Source organism: Rhodamnia argentea, chromosome 1 (assembly GCF_020921035.1).
Source record: "Rhodamnia argentea isolate NSW1041297 chromosome 1, ASM2092103v1, whole genome shotgun sequence".
NCBI lineage: Eukaryota > Viridiplantae > Streptophyta > Magnoliopsida > Myrtales > Myrtaceae > Rhodamnia > Rhodamnia argentea.
In genome coordinates, this window is record NC_063150.1 from 7,468,657 (window position 1) to 7,483,475 (window position 14,819).

Below are 14,819 nucleotides of genomic sequence, written 5' to 3' on the forward strand. Positions count from 1 at the left end.
CGAACTTATAGGACAGTAATGATACAAAAACGAACAAGCATCAAGAGCTTTGTGCGAGTTGTTGCCCCTTGTAAGAATCTGACCAATCTGTGCCACTTGAAATTTCCAATGGCCCGAACTAAATTTTCGACAAAAGATGTGATTTCAAGATTAAATAATCAAAATCAGAGAAACATTTACATTACAATAGCAAATACCACTGGCAAGACTAACCCTGTATTCAGCTTTACTTCCTCATCACTTACAAAGACCTAATGTACATGTACATGTAATAATCTCTATGCGGAAGGGAAAAATAAGGGTGGGGAAAAAAAGAGAGACACACTCACCAAGGACTGGTAAAATTTGGTACCACTCTCAAGCTATGTATACACCTGTGCAACAAACAAGCCCAATTATCATATTCCACAGTAGACAACTATGCCGCGTGCCATCGGGTGGCGAATGGTCCTCCTGACCATGACAAGCTATAAATTAAGCCCACTAATCCAGAAACGAAGTTTCAGTGTCTCCACACTATTTGGTCAAAATCAGATATATGCAAGGGAGCTTCGGTCGAGGTCGGGCTGTGGGCGACCCCTGGTAGGTGTCGGTGGTCTTTGAATGTTGAGCTCCTGAATTATACCAGAAATTACAAGAATTTATGGATTACAAACGATTCGAGACTTTCATAGGAAGAAAAACAAAAAATAAGGAAATGGCAAACAGGGCTTGCCTGCATCCAGGTGTCCTCAATGGCACGCTCCGGAGATGTCTCCGGTGATTGAAGGGGAGGTGGCAGGGGATGTATCAACTTGGGCACGACGACCAAACCCCTTCCGACAACTAATATAGCTCCAGCATTGTTTGCAGTTCCTTAAAAGCATAGAGAGAATTAGAATTGCAAATGCATGAGTAAGGTCTGTCAGAAGCTCAGGACTCCATTTGCTTACCACAGTAGTTAGTTGCAGAGAAGAGGGTAATCAACTGTCCCTGAGCAAACCGCTCAAACCCATCCATAACACATTCATGGGCCCTTATAATAAGTTGTAATTTGTTTTTCTTGCAGAAGTCTGTGACCCTGTCAGGCTGAAGTAAACAAGAGTCAATACTGTTCTTCGGAAAAAGATTACTGCAGTGACTTGTCAGGACCTCAGCTGCAACCTACTCTCTAATTTTCTAAGGTCCAGTCCAAATTAAAATATCTCGGAAAATGAAGTGGCAATAGCACAAATAATGAGATTGGGGAGCAGGTTCAAACTGGTTCTACTGGGAGGATTGGAGGCTGGGAGGTTCTTGGACAAACATGAAATAATGAGACAGGGCAAGGAGAATGGAAATAATGCACTACAACTATAAATGTCAAGCAGATATTTTGCCAGGCTCAGCATTTTCAATACCAACACTCATTCTTACTTTGATGGGCGAGCTGGACATAGCAGTCCCATAATGCTCACACTCAAAGGGATTAAGATCAAGTTTGATTAGTCACAAGCAGCTTACTCGGCAGCCCTTTACAGTGTGCTCCCACTAAAGGGATTTTTGCATATAGGTTTTCTGTATTCAAAAATTTAACCAAAAAACAACTTAACTAATGTTTGCTGGAAATTCTGATTACCTGAATGTCTATCGGTTATCCACTAGCTATGCTTCAAGGTATACACGTGACACTACTTAGCTTAGAACTTGGTACAGACAATTGAGTAGCACAAAGAACAGAGATAAAGGAGGGCAGATATACCAAAAGGCAAAGAGTACAAAGAAAAGGATGTCTCAATTAGAAAAATAGTATGTGGCATACCCCAAATGTGACAAGGCCTGGCCCTCTAGCATTTGGCCTCAAACCTTCTACGCTATCATTTTCTGTTGGATCAGACCTGTTCAAGAAACTTTCAATAAAGACATGCACACTAAACCACTTTGGAATGGAAAACAAATGATGACATTTATCATACCACAAAAGGTCCATCAATATTATGGATCCGGCATCCATAGTTATAGGCCTTTCAAGCTTCTCAATTTGTTCTACAGAATGTATTGACCTTCCTATGCCGCCATGCATACAGATTATCTTTTTCTCTATGAGAGCAGCAAGCGGAAGAGCGTTGAAAAGTTGATTAAACCGTGTCCATGCCCATATTCCGTCATTTTCTCCCTATACATAAGCAAATTGAGATAATATGCCTTGGAAAAGAGAACAAATAACTTAACACTTGTACTCACCATTCGCTCAATGCATTCAAGACGAAAACCAAAGAGTGCATTTATGTCAGCTGCCTCATGGTTTCCTCGTATCAAGTGAACATTTTCTGGGTATTCAATCTAGAAAATAAGCAACCACAGCCCAAGTTAGTAAAACAACATAAACATTGCACTGCATTTGTATAAATAATCATCTCTTTCAACAGCAGAAACATGCCTTTAGAGCAAGAAGCAAAGTTATAGTCTCCAAACTGTGCTGTCCTCGATCGACGTAATCTCCCAAAAACAAATAGTCAATATAGCTGTGTCAACATATAATGAGGCTATCAGATAGACATTTAAGTTTCATTCACATAATATTAAAAAAAAAAAAATCCATTCTGGGAAAACTCCCCACTACCCCCTCCCCCCTCCCAAACCCAGGGACAAATCAATTCACTAAATTTTACTAATCAGAGATTAACAGAAATGGGGCCCTTTAAGCAACATGAAGAAAAGTAACCACCATAAACTGCCCCTCACAATAATAGGGAATAACAGATTTGACATTCCCAAACCTTCACTTTAAATAAACCAAAATCATGACGATAATCCACTATTTAAACTCGTGATCGAATTTCTATACAGTAACTTATAAATAATCTCCTTAATGTTGTCAAACTCCGCAAAAAGTATATCAGGACTATGAACTAGCCACCATCAACTCAATGCCCGTTGCAGTTATCACTTCGGTACTGTTTTTAAACGTATGACACTTGGATTACTCTTCTGTTGTCATATTGTTTATCAGCGAAGAGGAGCATGCATTAGGACATTTACTACAAGCATATAACTTAAAAAAGAAGAAGATCAAAACCATATCGAGCATACGTTATATCTCCTGCAGTGGAAGGAAACCCATATTCATCAAACAAACGCATGAGATCACCAAATTGACCATGTAGGTCACCAAATACTTTAACTGGAGCTTTTAACTGGAGAACTGTTGGCTCATGCATGAAAATCTGTTCTGCAGCATAACAGAGCTCCCCAACTTCGTAAGAATCCAGGAAAAACCTCCTATTAGCAGGAGCTTTCCAATTTCGAGGCCGAAGCAAAGTAGATATAATCTGAAAAGAGAAAAGAGGTAATTAAGCTTGGCAAAAGTTTTGAAGAGGATGATGGTATTGATTTCTGTGACACTCACCTTCTTATGCAAGCCTTGAGGAGATTTCTGTCTGGTGAACTTTTTTGTAGGATATGACAGCTCATTATTCATCGGAACCATCCGTCTGCTCTCATTTTCAAATTGATCCAGTGATAGCTGTCTTACCATTCCACCAAGGTTACCTACAGCCTCTTTAGCTACTACCACCTGTAAAACAACAATGTAAGCACGAAGAACAGAAACTATGAGACCATGACAGCAGTTCACAGACTTACAGCTCTAGGATGAAGATGAACATCTCCCTCGGTGTCACTACCATCTGAAGCAGTTTCAGTTGCTTGAGAGTTTTCATCTGATACTGATGTTTCTTCTGCAGGGACAGAAGATGCCGATTGAACAGCTTGCCAGACAGCATTAGCCGCCTCAGCTTCAGCAGCAGAAGCCTCCCTGAGTTTTTCCATTGAGTTTTTGTCCATGCTGGAACTGTTAAACAGACTTAGTAAGAACGTGCATATAACATGCTAATTTAATGCTTGGGTGTGTGCACGTCACAACGAGTGCCCATAGGCACGAAGCCTAGTGGCTGGGAAAGGAGGGAAGCAGAGAGGGGACACAAGATTGGGGGCGAAAAGAAACAATTGTACTGCAGGCACAACACATGCCGGACTGTACTTGAGAAAAAGAAGGTCAGGAGAAACGGGGAAAAGCAGTATAATACCCCCCAGATGAAATATCTAGTGCACTATCTGAAGTTGGAGATGTTGCAGGAGCAACCCTAGATGCATTTAATTTTGAATTACTGATAGGTGAGCCTCTCTCCGATGTTAACATTGGAGAATCGCCATCCGACTGGAACAGCGAATTTTCAGCGACCAAAAGATCATCAAGCAGCATATCTGCACCAAAAAATACAGATTCGATTAAGGGAAATAAATAGATGTGCAAATAGGAAGAACATATCTCATATAACTGCTGGAGAAGCCTCCAAACCTATACAAACAACTTATCAATCAGATGGACAGAGATGAAACTTTACCAAAGTATCTGACCATGTCATAAATCAGTGTCGCATGCTGCATGAAGGAATATTATTTGTAAATTATCTCTATTTTTCAGTTAAAGGATTATAATAAATAGTTTTGATGTTTTACTTTCTTATCTAAAGTCCACATGCAATTTCAATTGCAAATTCATTTTTTTTTTTAAATCATAAAACGTTTATTCAATTTCAATTAATACATATTTGTTACAAAATTTGTGTTCAAATTCATTAATCTCGGAAATAATGTGTTTATTAATTTATTAATCTCGGAAATAAGCAAATTTGTTCAAATTTTACCGTGATTTCCTTGAGATAAAAAGGTTAATGCGGTCTTTAATTTTTTCCTAGCTAAACAGGTTTAAACTTGTAGCACTTTTTTAATTGGGCTAGACTCATACTTGTTTCTCAATGAAACCCTCAAGTGTCACTACCGTATTAAAAATTTCTAGACATACACCTTACTTTGTCTATTCCATTAGATAACTAAAGTCCCAAAAATAAATGTCTTCAGGATTTTCCTTTACATCTTCAAATTTTCAAAAGGACAAACCACAAGTTCAAAGTTACGATGCAAATCATGCTAAATTTGGACCTGTTTTATATTGTTTTTCTTATTGTTCATGTCATAGTACTAAAAAACCGTTAATGATGCGATTACTATGTCATTGAAACTTCTAGGTACAAGATATGATCCTTTGCTTGATCCTTTCCAAATAATTTCTTTACCTCCTCTAAGACCGCCGTAGACATATATACGAACACCGATAGCCGCAGCTGCATGGCGGCAACGGCGCATAAGCTCCAATGCGGGATCATACTGAGAGTGATCCTTGCTAGGACGAGACGAGGTTACAAGTCCATTTCTATCCAGCCAAACTCCAGCAGCAGTGTCCAAAACTATCAAAACACACGAAGGTTGTTAAAACAGATCTTTGCACAGAAAAAAAAATGATATTGGAAAATAAGATAATTAGGATTATGCCAAAAGTAGTTTGCATATACATTGTAGACTAAAAAGATTACCTGCTATAGCTGCTTCCCCTTCCACTGCACGTCCTCCTTTAAGGACACCTCCTGTGACATGCAACCGAGCACCAACAAAGACCTACAACCACACAACATGGTTCATGGGTAATGAGCTGGAATATGCATATTTTTAACCCAGTCATGTCAAAGACTGCAAGACTGCTCTTCAAGTTCACTAAGCAAAGTGGGACCAAGAAAAAGCATATACTTACCGCAGCGTGTTGGTACCTTGGCGAAGGAGACACCCCAGGAGCAAGAGTCCACTCCCATTGACCATTCCTATGCATAAGCAGGCCATAAGCATCGGCCAGTGGCTGTGAATGCCAGGTAGATTAATTGTTTGAGATATATTGTATGAGAACACCAAATGAATGCCAGGTAGATTAATTGTTTAAGAGATATTGTGTGAGAACACCAAAAACATATATTATCAGACACGGAAGATCTTGGTAACTTGATTTCTACGTTATTTTTCTTTTTTCTTTCTTTCTGGGCCACAGACCCACCACGTGCAGGTGAGAGTGAAGTTCTTAATAAGAGTTATTCACTTCAAAAGTCTCCACACTCAACATCCAACTGGATACCATAGTATTCCTACACTCTGACTGTAGTACTATGGGGGTTGCTATCTTTGTCCTTTCATGCTTATTCAAGTTAACACAAACATATCCATCATCAAGAGAGCATTTGTGTTAAGAAATCACAAGTTACACCAGTCCCAGAGATTATGAAAGTTAAATTGTAATGCCCTCGAGCCTGAAAGAGGAAGAGCAGCAAATTAACGCCCAATGTGTGTGGTCCAAACATACCATCACGGGGTTATATCGGATGTATCAATTTTTCAATGCCGACACAATATCTTAAAATTTTGAAGGGGAAGCATGAGGCATTTCTGTGTGCCTTATAAAGTGCAGCGTAAATGCGAAGTTCATTCTTTTGATCAGATAAAAAACTAAACTTGCACATGATTCAACACCTTCACCACTTACTAATCAAGTGGAAACAAACCTATGAAGGACAAAGCTCAAGAACCAAAGCCAAGTGGAAGAGCAAACCATCTAAATCACATGCCAGTGGTACAAAAAGTATAGATCTTACTGCCCTGAAGAGGCCCAATATATGTGGTCCAACAAACCATCAGAGAGGGTACATTGGATTGTATCAATTTGTAAATGCCAATGTAATATCTTAAAAATAAAAGGGAAGCATAAGGCATATAAGTGCCTCATAAAGAGCTGCCTAAACACGGATCATTCCTTCGATCAGATAATAACTAAACGCACACATGATTCAACATCTTCCTCCACATACTAATCAAGTGGAAACAAACTTAGGAAGGAAAAAGCTCAATAAAAAACCAAGTGGGAGAACAAACCATCCAAATTACATGATAGTGGCATTATTGAAATAGTACTTCGGTGAAAATAGATCTTACTGCCCTGAAGAGGCCCAGTGTCTGTGGTCCAACAATCTACCACAAGAGGGTGTATTGGATGTATCAATTTGTAAATACCAAGACAATATCCTAAAATTTTAAAGGAGAAGCATGAGGCATTTCCAAGTGCCTTATAAAGGGCTGCCTAGATGCAAAGGTCACTCCTGTGATCAGGTAAAAACTAAATTGACAAATGATTCAAAATATTCATCCACACACTAATCAAGTAGAAACAAAATTAGGAAGGAAAAAGCTCAAGAACCAAAGCCAAGTGGAAGAGAAAACCATGCAAATTACATGCCAGTAATACTATTGAAAGTAGTTCTTTAGTGAAAATAGATCTTACTGCCCCTGAGGAGTCTCTTCCACCACAAAGCAAAAACATGCCATCTGATCGTGCACTAGCTGTTGCATACCTGCAACAGTTTTGTAGAGTTATGTCTAATTTGGTTTTTCATATGTTGGGAGAACAAATAGATAGCATCTGCTTTTTCAATGTAAAGAGTTCACCTGCAATAATAGGCCAAGTGGTAATGCACAGAAAATCATTTGCAGTTATTAATTGCCATCATTAACAATATGCAATTAGAGGTAACTGACTTTCCCAACTGCGTAACATATACTTACATTCTTGCAGAAGGTCTATCACCTTCTGGGTTGAGCCTGCGCCAAACGTAAGGTTTCTGGGCAGTATCCAGTACCCAAGCATCCGAAAGAACTCTTTTTCCTAGAAAAGAATATTTCCAATAGTAAAATTATCGTTAGCCTTCCGATAATGCCTTCAGTGCAAATAAGATAAGACCTAAAACCAAGAATAATGGCTTGACCAACCAAAAATTCTAGAAATCAAAAGAAGAAAACAAAAATGACTGCATTGTATCGTAGGAGCAATAAAAGGCGTCGTAATAAATGAACAAACACCCCTCGCCCATGATTGAGAAGAGTACTTTGCCAAATAATACCTTTAAGAAAGCCCAATCCAAAGCTATTAGAGTGACAGAGACTCCATGCATATAAAAACCAAAAAAAAATTTCTAAACAAAGAATTTGGAATACTCACGTGCAATCAGGAAGGACCGTTTAAAGCACATGAAAAAAATAAACAAGAATCACATGGGAAATGACCTACTAGTTCGGGCAGAAGAATGCGGAACCAGACTCTAATACCGTGCTAGAAAGTTCACTCCTAGTGCTTAAGCCATTATGTAGATGAGACTACAAGGATATGAATTCCAAATAAATTTCGAAGACAACCCATGTGGGGTACTTGAATAATATCATCATGACTGTACTCTAGAAAGAAAAAAAAAAAACATTTTGATGCATCATCAAAATAACATTTTAATACCATTCAATGAAATAAACAAGTTGCTGACGATAAAAGGGAAAATAACACCATAATGGTTCAGGCCGAACACTAAAGGCGAATTTTATAATGATCCACTACCTCCAGAAAAATGGACTCTAAGAGATCCAAGCACAACTAGCTTCTGCATTTTGTTCACAGTGTATATATCCACATCTTCTTTGAAGTTAGAAAATTCTTTCCAAAGACAACTAGAAAAGCAAATAGATCCAGCACAAAGCATGTATTAAGCCCTTTTCATTTAATTAAAGGCGAATTTTATAATGACCCACTACCTCCAGAAAAATGGACTCTAAGGCACAACTAGCTTCTGCATTTTGCTCACAGTGTACATATCCACATCTTCTTTGAAGTTAGAAAATCCTTTCCAAAGAGAACTAGAAAAGCAAATAGATCCAGCACAAAGCATGTCTTAAGCCCTATCATCTAATTAAAGAGAAGGTATGAGCAAAGAGAAATTTTTTAAAGCATCTACGGCTAACTTTGCAGCAGTTACCTGTAAGTATAAAAAGTTGACCACTTCTATTAGCAAATCTCAAAGTATATCCGAAAACAAGTGAAAAACCCTTACCATCATTACCGCTGACAGTAACAAGATATCTCTGAGCAACCAAGTCCATTGCATGACCATATCGAGGCCCTGGACCCTGTCCTTGCACCAACACCCTGCATATTGAGACCGTACACTAATATTTATCAGAAATCCTTCTCTGTGCAGAGACCACTTATCATAATTTGGCAGCAGAAGTTCACCTGTGCCACTTGAACTTGTCATTTGTCAAGTCTAGGACGTAAAGATCGTCCGTGGAATGCCCAGCAGGGCCTATGCCACCCTATTGATGGAGACAATTCACGTGTAAAATTAACCAAACAAAGGCACCATTCACGGCCACATATTTCCCCACCACAATTACCTGAAAGACAACCATAGTGCCCACCGCAGCCGCCGCGTGTGCTGCCCTAGGAGATGGCGGATCACCCGCAGGTTTCATTCTGAATTCATCAATTACATCAGAGGTTAACAAACAACAGTTAATCAATCAATATCCATACTTCTGCTAAAAACAGAAAAAAGAGGGAAAGGAAATGAAGGAAAGCAGTTGCCTTGTCCATTTCCTGGTAAGAACATCGTAAGAATGTACTGAATTCGTGACTCCAGCTAATCCTAGCACAATGGCAACCAGCATTTCAGAGAGAGAAAGAGATAAAATTGAAAACGCCAAACAGCCGAATCATCCAATACGCACTGATCGAGAAATCGAGCAGAGTCGCAACAGTAAACAAAATCACGGAAACGCACTGAAGCGACACGACAGTACTCACTGATGCCGGGGGCGGAGGAGGCGGCGCCGCCCTCGATGGCAGTGGCGCCGCCGAAGAGGATCAGGCGGGGGCCGTGGGACTTGGTGGCGGCGACGGCGGTGAGGGTGTGGCCCACGCGGGGGCCGGGGGCGTCCTCGTCGGTGTCCCAGTAGGTCTCCAAGTTCCGATAGGTCGGAGCCGGGTACAGCCATGGCTTCGAACCCATGGAACCACAGACCGCTGAAGCTTCCCCGCGGAACCCGAGCTCAAAATTCAGTCGATCCAAATCAAAACCCAAACCCAAACCCTCAAAAACGGAAGCAAGATCGAGGACGCGCGGCGGGGCCCCGAAGAGGCTCCGAGGGGCCCCCGTGAGCCGGTTCGCCGATTCCGGCAACTGAAGTTTCTCGACTTCGGAGGGAGGAATCAATGGCGGCGGCGATGGGTTCTGGGAATTCGCGAGGGGGACCGAGCTGCGTCTGGGCCCGTTGGCGCTGCAAAGAGTCAAGCGTTGAGTAGGTGAAAGAGAGGGAGAAGAGTCTGAAGAGAGTCGCGGCCAGAGACGACGAATGGGAAAAAGAGAACGAGAGAAAAAAAACATTAAAAAAAAAAAAGAAATTCGTAATATTGACAGAGAGACAGAAAAAGTCAATAGTCAACGTAGACGGACGCCATTCGTAGATATTTCCCCGAATGGTTAAAAAGGAAAAATGATAGTTGCTTCTATATTCAATTAACCCCCCACTTTGATTCCGTCCAAGACCCTCCAATTTTGACAACAAGTTCTCTTTTGATGCAAAAGCTCGTAAAGAATAAGACTTGAGGAAAATAATTGGGCCGGGCCCCGTGCCTTTCCAAGAATTGCTAACCTGCAAATCGAGCGTCCGTGAGCGCATCTTAGTTATAGCCGTTCGGTTCCGACCATCGATCTCGAAGACGTAAGGAAATTTGCAATTTGAATCCGAACAAATGACATCATCCTAGTAATCGACTCGCGTCTTTGAGAATCCCATCGATTGGATCTAAATTGAAGAAAAAATGTCATGACTAGTTCTAGATAATCTACAATCTCGGACCTTATTTTCAAAAAAAGAAAAGAAAAGAAAAAAATTGGGTCACGAGATTTTCGTGGGCAATTCCAAAAGGTTTGAGACAAGTTTGGCATGATACTCGAGCTTAGCGAGAATAGTTTGGTGCCGTTTCGGACCATCCCCGCTACCATTCCTAAAGTAACCAAACCCCATGAACAAGACTCGTGATTGCACACAGATAGTTGAATTACTTTGCACATGTCATTGTGATCTCATCAATGACGAGCCCAGGGCGATCTCAATCAAATGGATGACGTTGAATCTCACCAGTCACTATGAAGGATTGACCCCAAATTTTGTGATTTCGGACATTGGGATCGCTCGTGGCGACATTGTCGCGAAAAAAGTTACGGCACCAAAGGAAAGCGGGAAGTAGAGTTTTCCTCCAAAGCATACGAGAGATGCTGTGATGTTAAGGGGCACAGCCACAACGAGCAAAAGATAAAACATGACATTGTCAAGGCAATTAAAGCATATTATATTATAGAGAAACCAGTGAAGACATACATGTTATTAAACTTCATTAAAATGATAAAGGGAGGGGGACCCACAATGTCAACTTACCTTCAAACGGTCGGAATTTTCGAAAACGTGCTGCTCCTAGAAAACAAAGAATGTCATGAGCCACGACGCGAAGTTCAGGGGATTGGAAAATGAAATAAAGGATCTGTTTGTTCGAAGGAAAATTTGTTTTCGAGAAATTGTTTTTCGACTTTACGATGTTCCGACAATGGAAAACCAATCAACGCACGGGAAAACGAAATTGAAAAAATAAAAAACAACATGCTTAGATCGAGAAGAAAACGACTTATCGTTCTGATAAGAAGGAAATCGCTTACCTTAAATTACCAAACAAATGACTAGCGCAAAGAGCCTTTTTTCATTCTTTTTTATTCTTTTTCGTTTCCTGATTTCGTATTAAATAAAATAGTCAAGCATCCTGTGTACCGATGCTCGGATCATCGACACTTTGTGCCGCTCGAAGTTGTCGTCCGACGGGAACTCGCCGCACAACACTCTCATCATTGTCGAGAACCCATCTCATCCCGGGTTCAGTCTGGAATTGGTACTTAGCTTATTCGCAGCCCATTCGTGCAAGCATTGCCATTCTCCTAGAATTATCAAGCCGAATGTGTTGGCCCCATGACTTGTGTGTATCGGTTGATTCTCAGCGCACAAGCTCGCCATACGACCTGTGCAGCATCCGGCGGTCATACTTGGCCAAGGCAGCTGAGTAACACTTGAGAAATGCATCCATCCATCTCAAGCCAAGTCTAGCCGAAGCAGCATATGGATCACCATCAGGAATGCCCAATAATCATCTAGTATTGCCGATTATGCAGCGCCAAATTCTGGCTCACCATATCCGCGCTTTGCTCCTCCCCTGCGGGCGAGCGAACAGCGAAGGCGTGCGCTCGAGACAGCAGCACAAGAACGCTGCTTGGAAACATGTGGGCACGGAGTTCAGGGAATAGAAACAGAGTTCTTTGGTTAAGAAACACACATGAGCAAGTCTTACTGAATGCAACAGAACCGTCCACAGTGGAAGCAAACCAATCGGACAGGCGAAGAAAAGAATTTCTTGCTTCTTTGATCTACTTGCAGAAGAGAAAAGCAGTAAGAAATCGGGAATCAAGAGCCAAGACGTCCAACATCTAACCACAAAAGAAGCTGCAGATTCAATTATGTTTTTCTTTCCTAGGCTCAGAGTTTCCGGCCTACACGACACAAGCGACCCCGATGCAACCAAAATTGGAGGTCTGAACTGGGCGGGAGAGGGAAATGAACAGTATAATACATCCTCTATGTCTCTCTATCTATCTCTATTCGAACATCCAACGCCATCTAATTGCTATACACAGATTCCAGTATACACACGTATCTTGTCAAACAGGTGGTGGCCTCTGTTTTTGTCTTCCATTCTTCGCTGAGGCATTTCGTCGAACAGGCGGTGCGAAATCCTCCGTTCAAGCTCGTCCCTTCTCGGGACACAGAGGATACAAGAAACATGGATGGTCGAGAGGTTGCTTCGCCGTGTCGGAGCCTCGAGGAGCCACGCCCTTCAGGCCCTTCGGGCTCGCTCTCGCTCCGTGCGCGATCAGCAGCAGAGAGAGGTGCGCGTGCCCCGCCTCCACCGCGCACTGCAACGGAGTGTACCCGGCGTCGTCCACGGCGTTCACGGTCGCTCCGTGGCTTAGCAACACCTTCACGCTCTCGACCCGCCCCTTGAACGCCGCCCTGTGCAGCGCCGTCCACCCGTTCTGGTCCCTCGCGTCCACGTCGGCTCCTTCCGCGAGGCAGCTCTTCATCCCGTGGACGTCGTCGACCCTCGCCACCCTGAGCAGGACGTCCCGCTGCCACAGCGAGTCTAGCAGCCGCGAGCGCCCGTTCTCCGCCGCGAGCGCGGATGCCGTCTTCCCATCCCCGTCTACCGCGTGCCTCGCAAACGTCGAGTGGTTGACCAGGTACTCAACGGCCTCGTCGTGGCCCCCGGCAGCGGCGAGGTGGAGAGGCGTCGAACCAGCGGAATCTGTCTCGTCGGCGTCTGCGCCGGCCGCGACGCAGAACCTGATCGCGTCAACGAAGCCGTTGGCTGCTGCGATGTGGAGTGGGGTCCTCCCGTCAGGGTCGGGCTCGTTCAGGTCAATGACGTCCTTGAACGCCTTGAACAGGACTTCCATGAGGTCGACCCGGTTCATCACCGCTGCCTTGTGGAGGATGTGCTCAGTGTGTTCGTTGTTTTTGCTGACTGAAGAACCTGAAGCTATCAGGATTTTCAGAATCTCAAGATTTCCGGCTTCAATTGCCAGGCTTATCAAGGATGTTCTGTCGGGATTTACATTGTTAACGTCAGCCCCGCCATCGATCAGGCTCGCCACGATTGCCGCATCGCCGCACGTGATTGCGTACTTCAAAAGCTTGGTGAGCTGGGACTTGTCACACCCAGGAATCGCCTTCTTCAGCAACAAATCGGTCTCTCTGATCTGGGTGTTCTGTTTGATGAGGAATTCGATCACCTGGAGGCCAACGAAGGCAATCGGTATGGTGGCATCCTTGAAGACATGGGGGCCAGGCCGCGAGAACAGGCGGCGGAGGTCGTCCTGGTGGGCTTTCCCGGTGGGAAGAATGGAAGATAGGACGGTGATAAAATCAGGGGGCGACGACAGGGCCGGGCGGTCAGACTGGGCGGAGACAAGTGTGTAGGATGCGGAAGACAGAGGTGGGATTATGGAGTAAGGCTGGTTGAAGCTGAAGAGGGAAGGGTTGGTGGTGGACAGGGAGATTGCCACAGACATGGTGTGCATGAGGTTGCTTACCCGGAACGTCTTGGTGCACTTCTGGCCCTTCTTGAATGTCAATTCGACCTCGGTCACGTCCGGCTTCGCGAGCCTGTCCATGGTGGGACGATACTTGGGGCCAAAGAAGATCGAGAAACAGCAACCCTCTGTGTTTCCTGAGGAATTTGGGGGTGATCTGGTGTTCTTCTTTGCGAAGGGAAATGCAGAAAGTGAAAGGATGGAAGAATGGGGTGAGGAATGAGGATGAGAGGTTTCTCTTATGCAATGGTGAAATGCTTGATTGGATTGTTAATTCATTGTAAATCAGATTATTGAATTATGGGTTTGACTTGAAATTTCCTGTTCATTGGCTGGGCTTAGGTTTTTGGGTAGTCTGAATGGGAGAGATGATGACTTTGACAATGAAAGGGGCAAAGTCTTTGATCGGCTCCTTTGACCATTGAAAGTGCTTGCTTGCTCTCTTTGAAAGAGGGACGACAGGGAGGTACTTTCTCTTTTTTTAGATTGACTAATCATTCGTTCTTATGAATTTCTGGGATTTTCTCTGGGCTATTTCATCAACAAGCTACTTAGGCAGTTACATGATTTAATATAGTAGATACCGATGCTGCACGCATAAATGCCGTGATCGGAAGATTTGGAATTTCGGTTCACATTTTGCCGAGCCTGTCATATGTCGAGTTTTGATGAAGCATCATGTCCATCGCATTTAAGGGCACGCATAAAAACGCCCAGCATTGACCGAGTTTCATGCTCTACAGAGTTGACCTTGGCCATCTGCAGGTTCTGGATGAGCGTGGTACACAGTTGATTGGGTTTGCATTAAGCAGTTGACTGGATTTGTTAGGAACCTACCACCTTCAGATCTTAGATAAGATATCTCATATGGTCGCGATTCCTACGTAAACCGAACAGGTCCAAGAGCAACGT

At 43.0% G+C, this 14,819-nt stretch overlaps 2 protein-coding genes across 2 annotated transcripts; both read right to left on the reverse strand.

Annotated features, from left to right (window-relative positions):
• Positions 1 to 128: 128 nt before the first annotated feature.
• Positions 129 to 10,048, reverse strand: LOC115756714 (serine/threonine-protein phosphatase BSL1). The gene is made up of 21 exons (XM_030696586.2): positions 9,521 to 10,048; positions 9,302 to 9,362; positions 9,112 to 9,190; positions 8,951 to 9,030; positions 8,769 to 8,863; positions 7,459 to 7,558; positions 7,178 to 7,247; positions 5,609 to 5,710; positions 5,394 to 5,475; positions 5,097 to 5,267; positions 4,047 to 4,224; positions 3,604 to 3,811; positions 3,368 to 3,535; positions 3,052 to 3,290; positions 2,399 to 2,483; positions 2,203 to 2,301; positions 1,935 to 2,134; positions 1,781 to 1,856; positions 933 to 1,068; positions 716 to 855; positions 129 to 614 (listed from the first exon to the last, which is right to left on the reverse strand). Exons 1-21 carry the CDS (start codon positions 9,723 to 9,725, stop codon positions 531 to 533), a joined length of 2,658 nt encoding a protein of 885 aa, XP_030552446.1. The 5' UTR covers positions 9,726 to 10,048; the 3' UTR covers positions 129 to 530.
• A 2,509-nt stretch (positions 10,049 to 12,557) lies between these two features.
• LOC115756728 (protein VAPYRIN-LIKE-like) lies at positions 12,558 to 13,988 on the reverse strand. The gene has a single exon (XM_030696609.1). The coding sequence runs from the start codon at positions 13,986 to 13,988 to the stop codon at positions 12,558 to 12,560; it is 1,431 nt and encodes a 476-aa protein (XP_030552469.1).
• Between the last annotated feature and the right edge of the window lie 831 nt (positions 13,989 to 14,819).